The sequence below is a fragment of the Paramisgurnus dabryanus genome, chromosome 10, assembly GCF_030506205.2.
Source record: "Paramisgurnus dabryanus chromosome 10, PD_genome_1.1, whole genome shotgun sequence".
NCBI lineage: Eukaryota > Metazoa > Chordata > Actinopteri > Cypriniformes > Cobitidae > Paramisgurnus > Paramisgurnus dabryanus.
Window position 1 is genome coordinate 5,457,727 of NC_133346.1, and position 16,920 is coordinate 5,474,646.

General features: G+C 40.4%; 3 protein-coding genes across 3 annotated transcripts; all 3 read right to left on the minus strand.

Moving 5' to 3' along the window:
* Positions 1–2,738: 2,738 nt before the first annotated feature.
* On the minus strand, positions 2,739–3,782 carry LOC135739054 (trace amine-associated receptor 13c-like). Its single transcript, XM_065257314.1, has one exon. It carries the CDS (start codon positions 3,741–3,743, stop codon positions 2,739–2,741), a length of 1,005 nt encoding a protein of 334 aa, XP_065113386.1. The 5' UTR covers positions 3,744–3,782.
* A 4,214-nt stretch (positions 3,783–7,996) lies between these two features.
* Positions 7,997–8,965, minus strand: LOC135739044 (trace amine-associated receptor 13c-like). The gene has a single exon (XM_065257304.2). The coding sequence runs from the start codon at positions 8,963–8,965 to the stop codon at positions 7,997–7,999; it is 969 nt and encodes a 322-aa protein (XP_065113376.1).
* Positions 8,966–11,900: 2,935 nt separating this feature from the next.
* Positions 11,901–12,869, minus strand: LOC135746810 (trace amine-associated receptor 13c-like). Its single transcript, XM_065265514.2, has one exon. It carries the CDS (start codon positions 12,867–12,869, stop codon positions 11,901–11,903), a length of 969 nt encoding a protein of 322 aa, XP_065121586.2.
* Between the last annotated feature and the right edge of the window lie 4,051 nt (positions 12,870–16,920).

Consider the following 16,920-nt stretch of genomic DNA (forward strand, 5'->3'; position numbering starts at 1 on the left):
GGTCAGTGTCCTTTTCAGGATGGCTTTTCGTCCATGCGATCTTGGGTGCGGAAAGTACATGGGTCCGAAGGAAGGTCATGAGTGTTGTCTCTCATGCTTGGGCATCGAGCATGCGGATGCAGCGTTCGCTGAGGGTAATTATTCTCACTGCGAGGACATGTCCCTTGTGGATTTGCAGAGACGGTTGTCTTTTCTCCGGGAAAAGCGCAACCCTCGTCCTGCGAGTGTCGAGCGCCGCCACGGTGCGGCTGTGAGGCTCTCAAAGGATGACCTCCGCATCACAGTGCTGAACCGCCCGGGGGATTCATCCTCTGGCTCTCAGTCTCCTCGTCCGCAGCCGGCAGAGGTTCCAATGGAGACTGCAGCGTTGTGTTCTAAGATGTCTGCAGAATCTGTTGTGCCTCCCTCAGGATCCACAGCCTCCGCAACAACCGAGGGTGGGCCCCCTCCCTCTCAAGTGGATCCCGACATCCTTCCTCCCTCTGGTCGGGTCGTGACGCTGGAGTTTGATCCGGAGATGGTGGCCGTGCTCTCTCGAGTGGCGGAGACCGTAGGGTTAGAGTGGGTTAACCCCCCTCAGCCCGAACCGTCCCGCCTGGATGATTGGTTCTTCGGAGCTGCCCGGGCTTCACAGCCCTCTCCTCCAGTGCCTTTCTTCCCCGAGGTGCACGAGGAGCTGACAAGAATGTGGAAGTCGCCGTTTTCTACCCGGTTACGGATGTTTCAGCCCTCCCCCCTCACCTCCCTCACCAGCGGAGCCGCTAAGGGTTACACGGGGATCCCTCCGGTGGAGTGTGGGGTCCCGATGCAGCTGTGTCCGGCCACCGCTGCCTCCTGGAAGGACCGCCCAACCCTCCCCTCCCGTGCTTTGCAGACAGTCGCCCAGTTTAACGAGCGCCTCCCACCAGGCATGCGGAGAGGTGGCTTCAGCACTGCATGCAATGGCGTTGCTGCAGGTTCACCAAGTGAAGGCCTTGAGGGATCTGCACGAGGGAGAACACGACTCGCCTGTCCTCTCGGAGCTCCACTGATCTGGCTCTCCGCGCTACGAAGGTGACAGCAAAGGCTTCTCAGCCGGCACCCATAAAACCACAAAAAGAGTGCATTCCTATTCCTTCTCTGTCGGTCACTACGTGACGTCGTAGTGACCGACTATAAGGGAATGTCTCGGTTACGGATGTAACCCTCGTTCCCTGAAGGAGGGAACGGTGACGTCATGTCCCGTCGCCACAGATGCTGCTCTCTGCTGTCACAGCCGGTCACTTTCTTCTGGCTTTCTCAGCGAAGAGAAGCTAATTTTGTATTCTGCAGCTGCGGCTTATATACGCACCTGGTGGGGCGGCGCCAGCATTATGGAAATACCTCAATGCCAAGTTCATTGGCATTTTAGTAGTTATCGAAGCAGTTTGGACTCTCTAAGCGAGTTCCCAATTCATCGGTCACAACGTGACGTCTACGTTCCCTCTTTCAGGGAACGAGGGTTACATCCGTAACCGAGACATTCTGAACTTTTGTACACTTTATCTAGACCTTTTTACCCATCGCATCATATATATTCAACAGATACCCAATGATGTGAGCCTGAAGGTTTTAGGCTGAGAGAATGAGTTGAAGAGACCAAAGGGGGCGAATGCATGTCAACAGCCCCACCTGAGGGTCAAATGCAAATTAATGGCACCAACAACACCCCCTTTTAGTGCTTGCTTGGCTAGCAGCCTCCTATGTTTCCCTGGACAGAAGTTATGCAAATTATGCACATTAACAGACATCTATTATATACTGTATTGGTGCTTCACATTGTGTTACTGTAAGGTAAGATAGAAGGTTGGTAAGGTGAAAGCACACAATGAACTGTTAACTCATCAAAGTGACAATCATCAAACTTAATTAAACTTGAAATTAAACAGGATTCCTCATTGAGACACAGGATGGGCTTAAATAGTAAAAAAGACAACTTTTTTTCTTTTAACTATTTAAGATAATAATTAAGAAATAGTTTATTATTCATTCATGGTTTTACTGTAGCTTGTGTTTGGTATAGTTTGCATGTGTTTTGTGGCACTCTACCAGTTAAGAAAAATCTTTAAAAAACAAATTTATGAATATAATCTGTTATATAAATTAATTTAGGTGTATTTATTCGTAAATGAATGTAAAATAAATCAGCAAACATTTAGTGTTTGTAGTTCTCATGCTTAATTCTTTAGCAGTTTATCTTTCAGTCAGGCTTATGGTTTGACCTTTAGATTAGCTTTGTGTGCAAGCTGTTAAAACTTATCTTTCCATTTAAAGGAAATTATATAAAATGATTACTATTTGTTCATACACAATAAAAACAAAACCTGTATCTCTTATTTGACATAATATTAATACATATACAAAAGATTAAAACATATGACTGAAAATTGCAGAAATGTGTTCATTTCTGAAGGCTCCTGATACACCAAAGTTTTTGGGTTTCATTGCGTGAGGTCTACTGAGAGAGTGTACACATACAGTAAATAGGGCTAACTCAAGATTGACGACATGTGATTGGCATGCAACAAAAATGTCAGGGAAGTACCAAATTACTGGATTGCTCAAAATAATTAACAGGATAAAAGATCATTTTCTCTTTTAATAATTTGACGTCATAATTAAAAGTGGCCCTAAAAGGGTACATGGGCTTAATGGGTACCTTATTTATCATAAAATTCAACTAAAACTAAAACCAACCCTCCTCCCTACAAAAATTATGATTAATAATCTGTAAAAATGTCCATGTGAGATGATGCTGGTTGAAATATTTTAAGAGTTATGATGTGTTTAACTGACATTTTAAACCAGGGGTAAAATAAAGCATAGATTATAGGATTTACAGCAGAGTTTAAATATACAATCCATAATAGAACTGTTGTGGTAAAAATAATTTCTGTGTTTTCTATTGGAACTAAAATGAAGAACGGAATCCAGCAAAGCAGATAAACCATGACAATAAGTCCTAATGTCAGAGCTGCTTTGCTCTCAGTTTTTCTCTTCAGTGAACCTTTCATTACATGTTTTCCACCCTTTAACAGAGAGTTTATAACTTTCACTTGCTGATGTACGACATAGAAAATCCTCATATATAAAGTTATGATTACAGTACAAGGAAACAGCAGGGACATGATCAGATCAGTGACTCTCCATGCATAGCTAACTGTAAAAGTGCACACTCCATAACACACATTCATTTTGTTTAAGTCAGATTGTAAACTGCTGCTCACAGGGACAATATTATAAGCTGTAGCACAAAACCAGCAGATACAGATGCTCAATATGGATTTAGCGGTAGTTATTTTCTGTGGGTAATGTAAAGGGTGACAGACAGCCACATATCGATCAACAGCGATTAAAATTAAATGACTCAGCGATGCTGAGAGGAGCAGTCCAATGAATACTGAATACACTCCACAAAAAATGTCTCCAAAGTACCAACACGTCTCAATCAGTTTGATGGCCTCCAAGGGCATGACAATAAGTCCTATAAGCAGGTCGGCCACAGCCAGAGAGAGAATGAGCATGTTGGTTGGAGTGTGAAGCTTCTTGAAGTGAGAGATGGAGATGATCACCAGCAGATTCAGAAAAACAGTAAATGCTGACAGCAATGAAAAAAACACATACATGATATTGTATTCAAATGTGGAGCGTTTTGTCTTAATGCATGATGAGTTAATGGCAGGAAAGCAGTATTGAGTCTCATGATCTTCTGTCTCATAGGCCATGAGTTCTTCTGTTTGGAATTTGTTTCTGTCTGGTTTTAGTCCTTTATGTAGTTTCTAGGGTCAGACTTCCCACCCACTCTTCTGATACACAATGACGTGTTTTTTATTTCCTATGTGATTAATTTTATGCTTTCTGAAAAAAAAATCAGCCAATTCTTTCAAAAACTTTTTTTTTCAGAAGAGCGAGGTGCTGCAAAAGAGCAAATTTAGATGTAGTTTCATGTACTTTCAGCTTTGGTTATACAGCATTGATCGATACATACATACAGTACAGACAGGGTTCCAAACTTTTTTACTAGGAGCACTCCAGCCCCTGACTGAAAATTTTAGGAGCGTAAGATAAAAGTTTAGGGGGACATATTAAAATAGCCCTGCAATACAATGATTAACATTTTTTGTATTACTGATGAATACTTTGATAATAAGTAGAATATCCTTTATATGTATTTGTTCCACATGTCCTCATGTACAATTGATCAAACTTTCAGAATAGGTAGTTATAAACTACAAAATCATGCAACCTCCTTGACTAATTCTAGGCATAAGATACTACAACAGACTCAATTTACAACAAAACACATCATATCTGTCACAGTCATGTCTTGTGTCTACCCTTTCCTGTACCTTTTTTGAAGTCATGTCAACTGTCATGTTTGTATTTCATTGTTCATTGGTCATCTTGTTGATTGTTTCCCAGGTGTGTTTCATTTTGTTGGTAACCCATGTGTATATATTGTCATTGTGTTCCAGTTGTTAATTTGTCAAGTATTGTTTCATGTCACTAGTTCCTGTTTAGGTTCCTGAGTTGTACTCTTGTTTCATGCACCCTTTTGGACTTTAAATACACTTTAAGCTGCTTTTGGACTGCCTTGTCTTGCCTGCCTCCTCATGACAGAATACTCAACCAAACATGGGTCCAGCAGCTTTTTGGTCTCCAGCCATGAGACTCCTAATACTCCGCCCAGGCTGCTGCTCCCTTAAGTTCCACACTCAGGACTTTTTGGGCCTTGCCCATGACACAGATTTTCCTGTCTGTCATTACTTTCTATCGTGTCAGTTTAAATCCACCACTCTGCAATTTACTCATGCCATATGTTCCTCAAGGGAGTTTCGTGGAGTTTGTAGAGATGGCTTTGGCGTTGAGTGGATCGCTCTTCACTGTGGGCAAAGCTGAAGAGGAAGCTCGACCGTTTTTTTTGTTTTTTTTTGAGTGGGGCAGTAGGCATCAGATGCCTTCCTGTCCAACACTGAGGATAACCACCATGGCTGAACCTGTTCCCAAGTTGGCCGCCACGCCTTAACCTGTTCCCAAGATGGCCGCCAGACTAGTGCCACTTCACAAGATGGCCACGACAACAAAGCCAGTTTCCAAAGATGGCCGCCTTGCCAATGTCTATGGTAAATATCATGACCGGGCGATTTTTAGTTCTGTGGTCCCTGTGGCATCTGAGGTATGTGCCATATCCTTTGCACTGCCTTTGGTGGCAACAGCGCTGTGGTGTGTGTGAGCTACATTCTGTTCTTCTGTTTCTACAGAAGATGTACCTGATTCTCATATGTTTCATGTCACGGCCACAGAGTATGAATCTGTATCCCCTGAACTTCCTGTCATGACCAAAGGGTCAGCCAATGTGGTCACCTCAGAACTTCCTAGACCTAGACTCTCTACCCTTGTCAGGATGGCCGTGCCTGAGTTACTTAGACATCATAAAGAAGAACATTTTCTGAAAGGCATTAAACTTTGGTGAAAATCATGAAAAACGCTGGCTCTGGCTGGCAACTTTTTTTTAAAACGCTGGCGGTGAAAGAGCTAAGCTCCTTGTCGCCTCTAAAGTAACTGTTCTTGAATCCCACTGTCTCTCTAACTCAGCCTAGATGGCCCTTCTCTCCTCTGTCTCTCTACCAAGGTTCCTGTCACCACCAGCGCCACTGTGGTTTCAAGTTTGGGCCTGGTTCCTGTATCTGCCGGTTAAGATCTGCCTTCCTGGTCTGTCGGCTCCAACCTTGCCTTCCTGGTCTGCCTGCTCTGCCTTGGCTTCCTGGTTTGCCGGCTCTGTCCAGTCTACCTTGTCTGCCGGCTCCATCCATGATTCCTGGTCTGCCCAGGCTTCCTGGTCTGTCGGCTTTGACCTTGCCTTCCTGGTCTGCCTGCTCTGCCTTGGGTTCCTGGTTTGCCGGCTCTGTCCAGGCTTCCTGGTCTGCTGGCTCCGTCCATTATTCCTGGTCTGCCCAGGCTTCCTGGTCTGGCGGGTCTGCCACTACCTCCCTGGCCTTCTGCTCTGCCGGCGCCTCCATGGCTTCCTGATCTGCCGGCGCCTCCATGGCTTCCTGATCTACCGGCACCTCCCTGGATTTCAGGCCCTCCGTTCCTCCACCCACCTGGACTCTTGTGTCTTGTTGTTTTTCATTGGGAGTGTCTGGAAGCTGCTCTTAAGGGGGGCTTTGTCAAAGTCCTGTCTTGTGTCTCCCCCGTCCTGTACCTTTATTGTAAAGTCATTTCTCTGCCTGTTATGTTTGTAGTTCTTTGTAGTTTTTTCGTTCATTGATCATCGTGATGATTATTTCCCAGGTGTGTATCATTTCCTTGTTAACTTATGTGTATATTGCCCTTGTGTTTTAGGGGTCCTTTGACGAGTATTGTTTCTTGTCACTAGTTCCTGCTACAGTTCCTGTTCTTATTTCATGCTCTTCTTTTATGCAGCCTTTTAGACTTTTAATAAACTTTAAGCTGCTTTTGGTTTGGTACCTTGTCTTGCCTGCCTTCACGTGACAATATTAGAGCATATCAGCAAAATATACAGTAGATGTTTTTTAAATTGACTTTCCCTTTGCTGATCATAGGTTAGCATCTAGTAAATGCAATCACTAGTTAGATTGTAATTGATTTGTTTGCTGATAACATACATTCCATTTGATTATTTAATATACATTACTATATATATTTTTTTTTTTAATAAAATAATAATTTAAAAGCTTTATTTTTAGTTTTGCAATGGCAATACCGCAAAACTGTGAAACTGTGGTATTTTTGCTTAAGGTTATCATAGCACCAAAATCTCACACCGGACCATGCCTAAGTGTATGTTCTGCACATGAATCTGCATGTGTCGACAGCTTGTTCTAAATGAAACATGTAAACAGAAAATACAGATTTTTTTAACTTTTTATGCCAGAAATAAAAATGTGCTAACTTAAAGACAATGTCCAGTCTGGAACATAATAACTCGTTTCCTACTTGTTATCTTCATGTTTAAGTACTGCGATTTTTAGTCAGTTATAAATTGCAGTGAAACAATCAAACATTCACACCTGCTACTCAGGCACAAAAATGCTGTTCTATAAAATGTCTTATTTAGCTTTTTAGTAACCGAATTTGTAAGGACAGGTGTCTCAATAAGATAAAGCTGATTTTATTGTTGAATTTAATTGAAATATGAAATATTTTAATGCATAATTGACTGTTGGCTAACTGAACATTTCTCACATGAACTTGCAAGACATGACACTGACCTACATGAAGAGCAACTATTGCATCAGTCTGTCAATCTATTTACATGTGAGTTTGTTTCACACTTTTAAAGAAGCTTTGGTGGACTAGATGCAGCATATAGGTGTTAACAGGACCCTCAAGACCCTGCAGACATTTTGAACAGCAATGCATAACAAATATAATTGGCCTTCAGAGTATACTGTAATTGAATTTTCAAATGGTTCATTTTTTCTTGATCCTGTCAGTATCCAAGAGGTCAAATGAGCAAATATATTGTTACGAGATAAATCAGCCCAAAATACCTTTCTTTCTAGGAGGCAAATATTTTTTATCGAGACCAAAATCAAGCTTAATTGCTCTCAAATAAAGAAATACATTTTATATCAGGCTCACAACATGCATAAGGCAATAAGCTTTAACTTTTTAAGTTGTTTTTATTAGTATACAGCTTTACACATGCAGCCTATAATTTATATATTTGGCCTGTAGTTTTCATACTGTAAACATTCACACAGTTGGCAGAAGCTTTTATCCAAAGCAACTTACAGTGCAGTAAAAAGTTACATTATTGATTAGTATCTGTGTTCCCTTAGTTCAAACCTATGACCTTATGCATTGCTAATGTTCTACCGCTGAGCTACACAGGAGCTTAAGCACCCTTATGGGTTTATTAGTAATATGGCAAACCACTATTTTTACTGATCAAAAAAGCTAGTAAATACAGAGCCTCAATTATTATTATAATGCACAAGACCAATAGCAGTTATGCTGGTTTACATATTTTGGATAAATTTAGGATGTGTTTAACTGACGTTCTAAACCAGGGGTAAAATATAGCATAGATGAGAGGATTCACACCTGAATTAATATACAACATCCATAACATAAAATAGGCTATAGCAGAAGTCATGCTTGTGATTGGTGTAAGAGATAAAATAAAAAAGGGAATCCAGCAAAACAGATAAACCGTCACAATGATTCCTAATGTCAGAGCGGCTTTGCTCTCAGATTTCCTCCTCACTGAACCTTCTGTTAGATGTTTTCCACTCCTCATCAGAGAGTTTATAACTTTCACTTGATGATGTGCAACATAGAAGATTCTCAAATATAAAGTTATAATGACGGTACAAGGAAACAGAAAAGACAGGATCATCTCAATAATTTTCCAGACAAAAATAACCATAAATGTACATTCTCCATAACATGTGTATTTACTTTGTGAGGTAGTAATAACAATTGAAATGTTATAAGCTGAAGAGCAGAACCAGGAAACACAGATAATAATTATTGTTCTAGTCATTGTTATTTTCTGTGGGTACAGCAAAGGGTGACACACAGCCACATAACGGTCAACAGCTATTAAAACTAAATTACTCAGAGATGTATTGAGGAGCAATCCCATGATTATTAAAAACAGTCTACACATAGTGTCTCCAAAGTACCAACATGTTTCAATAAATCTAATCGCTTCCAAGGGTGTGACAATAAGTCCTACGAGTAGGTCGGCCACAGCCAGAGAGAGAATGAGCATGTTGGTTGGAGTGTGAAGCTTCTTGAAGTGAGAGATGGAGATGATCACCAGCAGATTCAGAAACACAGTCCATACTGACAGCAATGAAAAAAACACATACATGATATTGTATTCATGTGTGGAGCGTTTTGTCTTGATGCATGATGAGTTAATGTCAGGAAAGCAGTATTGAGTCTCAGGATCTTCTGTCTCATAGGCCATGAGTAAAGTCTTCTCTTGTTAAGAGTTTGATCTGATGTCCTTACTGTTCTTTTATTTATAAAGTGTCTGAATCAGACTGACTCAACCCATTTACCACCCACTCTTATGTTGCATAATGATTGGGGCACAAACTAACAGGTGGTATGGTTATTTGTAACACAGCTACTTTACACAGGGATGGCCATGGCGTAAAGCATAAGAAAGTGGCTTGACATGTAGAACTGTAAGGCTTCGACACCAATTCACATGGAAATTCCATTTCCGCAATTTCATATATCGATCAAAGTAGATGATAAAACCACTACTGTTGTCATCGGCAACGCCGTCTCGTTCCCTCCACCAGGGAACCATTATTACAGCCGTAGCTGTGATGTTTTGCAAAGATACAGCCTCAAATCAATTTCGGGCATGCTCGCCATCAAATATGACGTTGCGATATACAAGAAAGGATTGGTCTATCAAAAATCGAGTGTCTCTGGTCAGGTGTAGGCAACGTCAGTCCTGTAGTGCCGATGTCCTGCAGAGTTTAGCTCCAGCTCTAATCAAGCACATCTGAAGTAGTCAAGGTCTAAAGAGTCACCTGAAAACTACAGGTAGGCGAGATGTTATGAGGGTGGAAGCTAAAACCTGCAGGACATCAGCACTCCAGGACTGACGTTGGCCCTGCTATAGATTTAAGCCAATAAAAAACTTCTAGGAGGAGTTTGAGAATGTAGGTTTATAATAAGATTCAAAATGGTGGACAGGAAGTAGATTTGACTATGACATATTTAGTACCATCGTACTCAGCATGAGACAAAGAATCAACAGTGTGAAGCCTTATGACAGTATGGCAATTTAATCAAATACTAAAAGCATTTTCATGAATTTCTTTACATCTCCTGACCACTGGGTGGCGCCGGTCTAAAGGTTTGCAGATGCTCTAAGAACATGTCGCTGATGAACAATAGCAAGATTCGTAGTGATTCGTCATTTACTGAACTTAATGCCAAATAAAAAATGGACGATGCCCAGTGTGACAGACCAAAAACCCCTTAGTATTGTTTGAGCACGGGTCAGGGGATCTATCAAGACCACTCTCATGATTTTAGTCTTATGTTTTCAGCAAAAATAGCCAATTTTTTATATCTCCACACCACTAGGTGACGTTGAGACGGAATGATGCATGTACCCTCAGGTCATGAATGTAGTGACATATACCAAGTTTCATGTCAATACACAAAAGTTTTGCAAAGATAAAGCCTAATTTCCAATCCAGCATGCTCGCCACCGGATAAACAAGACACGGATTGGCCTATCGAAAAGCTTTTGATAACTTTTCTGGGGTGTCTCTAGATTTTTTTCTTGGTTTTTAATTGAACATTGATTCTATGTTTTTCTACTGTATTATTGTATGTATACTTATTGTATTTTTTACCCTGTACAGCACATACCAACAGTCATGAAAATCGGAAAAACACTCTAGGAGTTTGGGTTTTTAGAAAAAAATGGCGGAAAGCTTGATTAGTATCCCCATGAGCCAAGGATCCAGATGATTAAATAATTTTCTTTCCATGATTTACAAGTCAGTAGTTATGAGCAAGAACATAAGTGAAATTTTGAACTGTTGGTGGCACTAAAAGGGTTTGAGTTGGAGACTCCACTGTTGCTACAGTATAGTAACTACTGAGACAGTCCTCTATATGTGTGCCAAATTTCATAACTTTATAAATCAGATATTGTGAATGTTGTCTGCTTTAGGCCAGTAAAAACACAGATTCAGTGTATTTTCTACAAGCATGTATCATAGATGTTCACAGAAAGGTTTGACAACTCATTTTAAATATAACATTTAAACAGAAACTACACATTTTTTTGGATCCTTTCATGCTAGGGAGAAGCAATTTGTTGACCTACAGACGATCTGCAGTCTGGAACATACAGTAAAGACTAATTGTCTATTCTTAATGTTAATGCCGTCAATCAAGAGAAAACGCTTCCCCGCCAATGACGAGTTTTTCCGTCTTTCCCCAATACCGCCCTTCCGCAACTTTTTAACCCGGAAGTACTGCCCTATGGCAAGCTGCTGCATGTCCGTGTTTGTTTTAAAGATCTCTCTGAATGGGAACTCTATGAAAAGTCCGTCACAAAAATTGAATTATCTCTGCTTTTTGCTCAAAATGTGGTGTTAACATAACAAATCCCACTTTAACCCATGCTGTTAACACCTATATGCTGCATCCAAAAATAATCCACCAAAGCATCATTAAAAGTAGATTGACAAACTGATGCAATACAGTAGTTGCTCTTCATGCTGGTCAGTGTCATGTCTTGCATGTTCATGTGAGAAATGTTTACCGTAGTTAGCCAACAGTCAATTATGCACATCAAAATAATTTATATTTCCAAATAAATTCAACATTAAAATCAGCTTTTTCTTATTGATACATCTGTCCTTATAAAATCAGTTACAAATCAAACTAAATAAGACTTTTTTTATTTAACAGTATCATTGTGCCTGAGTCGCACGTGTGTATGATTCTGATGGATTTAAAACTAAACATCTGAGTACTTATGTTGTTTTTATTAGTATACACATCTACACATGCAGCCTATAATTAATTTATTTGGCCTGCAGTTTCAATAAACATTTACACAGATGGCAGACACTTTTATTCAAAGCAACTTACAGTACAAGGTACATTATCCATTATTATCAGTATGTGTGTTACCTTAGATCAGTAGTTCCCATAGTTCCCATGACCTTATGCACTGCTAAAGCAATGCTCTACCAGTGAGCCTATCGAGTACCCTGATGGGTTTATTTGTAATATGGCAAACCACTTTTAAGCCCTGCCAAATGTAAGCGTAATATCTTGTGTTGAACCACATTAACCGATTCAAACAATGCTAATAAAACCCAGAAACGTAATTATTACTACAAGACAATCAGAAGTTATGCTGCCTTAAATATTTTGGATAGATTTAGGATGTGTTTAACTGACGTTCTAAACCAGGGGTAAAATATAGCATAGATGAGAGGATTCAGAGCTGAATTAACATACACCATCCATAACATAAAATAGGCTACAACAAAAGTCATGCTTGTGTTTGGTGTTAGAGATAAACTAAATAAAGGAATCCAGCAAAACAGATAAACCGTCACAATGATTCCTAATGTCAGAGCGGCTTTGCTCTCAGATTTCCTCCTCACTGAACCTTCTGTTAGATGTTTTCCACTCCTCATCAGAGAGTTTATAACTTTCACTTGATGATGTGCGACATAGAAGATTCTCAAATATAAAGTTATAATAAAGGTACAAGGAAACAGGAAAGACAGGAACAAGTCAGTAATTTTCCAGACAAAAGTAACCATATATGTACATTCTCCATAACATGTATATTTTCTTTGTGATGTAGGTATAACAATTGAAAAGTTATATGCTGAAGAGCAGAACCAGCAAACACAGATAATAATTATTGTTCTTGTCGTTGTTATTTTCTGTGGGTACACTAAAGGGTGACACACAGCCACATAACGGTCAACAGCTATTAAAACTAAATTACTCAGAGATGTACAGGTGAGCAAACCCATGATTAATAAAAACAGTCCACAGATAGTGTCTCCAAAGTACCAACATGTTTCAATCAACCTAATCGCCTCCAAGGGCATGACAATAAGTCCTACGAGCAGGTCGGCCATAGCCAGAGAGAGAATGAGCATGTTGGTTGGAGTGTGAAGCTTCTTGAAGTGAGAGATGGAGATGATCACCAGCAGATTCAGAAACACAGTCCATACTGACAGCAATGAAAAAAACACATACATGATATTGTATTCATGTGTGGAGCGTTTTGTCTTGATGCATGATGAGTTAATGGCAGGAAAGCAGTATTGAGTCTCATGATCTTCTGTCTCATAGGCCATGAGGAAAGTCTCTTCCTGATAGGAGTTTGATCTGATCTCCTTACTGTTTTTTCATTTATAAATTGTCAAAATCAGACTGACTCAACCCATTCACCACCCACTCTGATGCTGCATAATGATTAAAACCTTAAAAAAATATTTAGGTGTGAGGCAGGGCACAAACTAACACAGGGTTATGTGTAACACAGCTACTTTACACAGGGCCGAGAAATCTGTGCTTTGGTTTTTATCTTTTACTGTCAGAAGATGAACCCCTCCAAATTTGTACATTTCTGGGTTGTGTGTGCACAGTAAGTCACAATTCCAACCTTACAGGTATGTTATTTTTGTCACTGTCTTGTTACTTAAAACAGTTTCATTTTAAAACGCAAGCAACTTCTAGTAATTGAATCTTAGATAATAAATAATAGGAGTTTTACACAGTGTTACAAGCCTCCAATCTATAATGATAATAAAATGAAAACAATGTCAATACCATTAATCAAAATGATATCTGTAAATGGAATATCAGGAATTTTTTGTTTATGTACTGTAATTAAGGTATTTGGCAAATCACAACGCACTGTATAGCTGGATAATTGGTTCACACCGCACTTTCTCAGAACGATGAGCCAAATCCACTTGTTACAAAAGTGCTGTACTTAGAGGTGCTGCAAACCTGCTGTCTGTACATCCTGATGGACAACTTTGAGCGGAATTATGGAAAATAAACAGATGAACTCCCTAATTCAAAGTTTAGAATTTAAGACATTGGGCCCTATTTTAACGATCTGAAATGCAAGTGCGAAGCGCAACGCACAAGTGAGTTTGTGGGCGGATCTTGGGCGCTGTTGCTATTTTCCCGGCGTGAGAAATAACTCTTGCGCCGGGCGCAAATCAATAAGGGGTTGGTCTAAAGTAGGTTCATTATTCATAGGTGTGGTTTGGGCGTAACGTCAAATAAACCAATCAGAACGCTATCCAACATTCCCTTTATACGCAAGGGCGCAAGTTCCATGGCGGGTTGCTATTATTATGACGGATTTACCAGGCGTACGCCAGGAGCGGTTCACAGCCGAAGAGACAGACGTTCTTGTAAGAGCAGCAAAGACAGAGAAGTTGTTTTGTATGGGGATAGGAGAAATCCGCCCAAATCAGCGTCGGTTAAACAGGCGTGAGAGGAAATAGCCACAGTCTCATCAGCTGGCATCCCCATCGTTGCGCCAGCGCTAAAATGATGTCAGGAGACGGGGGAATCCCAAGCTTGCCAGCATAAATCGGGCACCCCGTCTAACGGGAGGTGGATCTGCCTCAGGACCTGACGCCAGCAGAGGACGTCGCTGCGTCCACCCTCACCGCTGAAAGGGTTTGGGGGCTTTGAAATCGGACCCAAGAAACGCAAGCAAGGTCCAACCCCAAAGTACTCTTACAAATCAAGTTCACATACATTAAGGTTTCTTATGAAAACATTTTAATTATTATTTACATAAAATAAACGTAATACAGCCACACAACAAACTTAAAAATATTTTAATCGTTATTTGCATGAGAATTTTTTAACGCAGCCACACAATAAATTAAAACTATCACCACAATGCTCACCACTATGATTCCCCTTATCTTGTGTATTAATATTTTTTATTGTAACAATTTATGATTTGCAAAAATAACTGTTGCATCTGTGTAGATTAGATGCAAAGTGTATGCGCGTTGTGCACGCTATACGGTCAAGCATGCGCCCTTAAAATAGCATAATGAACAACGCGCAACGCACCACTGACTTTAAACTTTTTTTTTCTGGTCAGAGGCGCAATAGTTTTTTGAAACTGCAAAATAGCATCAGGGATGGTTTGCGCCGGAACACGCCTTTTTTTTGCACTGAACCGCCCAGGGAGAACAAGTTCATTCCCTAGTTTGCCGACGTGCGTTTGTGGAGGGAAAAACCCGCTGTGCGCCGGTGCAAAATACGAATGATACATGCGTCACTGACAAAGTCAATTGCGCTGGGTGCAAGATAGGGCCCATAATCTGCACTCCTGTTAGAGGCGTGTCCTCCTAAGGAGATATACAGTCTTGTTCAAAATAATAGCAGTACAATGTGACTTACCAGAATAATCAAGGTTTTTAATATATTTTTTATTGCTACGTGGCAAACAAGTTACCAGTAGGTTCAGTAGATTCTCAGAAAACAAACAAGACCCAGCATTCATGATATGCACGCTCTTAAGGCTGTGCAATTGGGCAATTAGTTGAAAGGGGTGTGTTCAAAAAAATAGCAGTGTCTACCTTTGACTGTACAAACTCAAAACTATTTTGTACAAACATTTTTTGTTCTGGGATTTAACAATCCTGTGAATCACTAAACTAATATTTAGTTGTATGACCACAGTTTTTTAAAACTGCTTGACATCTGTGTGGCATGGAGTCAACCAACTTGTGGCACCTCTCAGCTGTTATTCCACTTCATGATTCTTTAATAATTCATTCACATTTCTTGGTTTTGCTTCAGAAACAGCATTTTTGATATCACCCCACAAGTTCTCAATTGGATTAAGGTCTGGAGATTGGGCTGGCCACTCCATAACATTAATTTTGTTGGTTTGGAACCAAGACTTTGCCCGTTTACTAGTGTGTTTTGGATCATTGTTTTGTTGAAACAACCATTTCAAGGGCATGTCCTCTTCAGCATAGGGCAACATGACCTCTTCAAGTATTTTAACATATGCAAACTTATCCATGATCCCTGGTATGCGATAAATAGGCCCAACACCATAGTAGGAGAAACATGCCCATATCATGCTCCATGCTTCACTGTCTTCACTGTGTACTGTGGCTTGAATTCAGAGTTTGGGGGTCGTCTCACAAACTGCCTGTGGCCCTTGGACCCAAAAAGAACAATTTTACTTTCATCAGTCCACAAAATGTTCCTCCATTTCTCTTTAGGCCAGTTGATGTGTTCTTTGGCAAATTGTAACCTCTTCTGCACATGCCTTTTTTTTAACAGAGGGAATTTGTGGGGGATTCTTGAAAATAGATTAGCTTCACACAGACGTCTTCTTACTGTCACAGTACTTACAGGTAACTCCAGACTGTCTTTGATCATCCTGGAGGTGATCATTGGCTGAGCCTTTGCCATTCTGGTTATTCTTCTATCCATTTTGATCGTTGTCTTCCGTTTTCTTCCACGTCTCTCTGGTTTTGCTCTCCATTTTAAGGCATTGGAGATCATTTTAGCTGAAGAGCCTATCATTTTTTGCACCTCTTTATAGGTTTTCCCCTATATTCAACTTTTTAATCAAAGTACGCTGTTCTTCTGAACAATGTCTTGAACGACCCATTTTCCTCAGCTTTCAAATGCATGTTCAACAAGTGTTGACTTCATCCTTAAATAGGGGCCACCTGATTCACACCTGTTTCTTCACAAAATTGATTTCTCAGTGATTTAATGCCACACTGCTATTTTTTTGAACACACCCCTTTCAACTAATTCAACTACTTGCCCAATTGCACAGCCTTAAGAGTGTGCATATGTGACCCGTCACGGAAACCAGGGACTCAAGTCGGCAGCACAAGTTTCGAGAAAATGAGAAACAAAGTTTTTTTTTCAAAATTTGTGATTTTCGTTTTATTGCAGAATCTGTTAGTTGAGATCACGAAGAAGCCTCTCCATGTTTGAGATAGCAGTTTTTGTATATTTAAAAGCGTACATTTTGCGTTTGAAATAGGCTTGTTTTTCCGGAGATTCTAGCGTGCAGCGGGGGGCGTCATTGTGTGTATATGTGACCAGTCACGGAAAGTAGGGACACAAGTCGGATCTGGGCATTTTGAGTTATTCACAGATTCTGAAAGTGCAGTTTCTAAGCTTTCCAACGATGTGTAACACATGGAAATCTGTTAAGATTTGGAGAAGTTGTGGCCATTTGAATATAGGAACTCAGAAATACTCAAACCGAGAAAATCGAGACGAAAGGGACTCTTCTTTCCAGCTGGGGGAGACAATAGGGCTCATTTACATCTCATTTAGCTAAGCCATACCCCCTGTAAAGCCGTTTTGAGATGTTCTAGCATCATA

Coding starts and splice junctions, on each gene's coding strand:
- LOC135739054 (XM_065257314.1), bottom strand. CDS start 3,743: ATGGCCTATGAGACAGAAGATCATGAGACTCAATACTGCTTTCCTGCC.
- LOC135746810 (XM_065265514.2), bottom strand. CDS start 12,869: ATGGCCTATGAGACAGAAGATCATGAGACTCAATACTGCTTTCCTGCC.
- LOC135739044 (XM_065257304.2), bottom strand. CDS start 8,965: ATGGCCTATGAGACAGAAGATCCTGAGACTCAATACTGCTTTCCTGAC.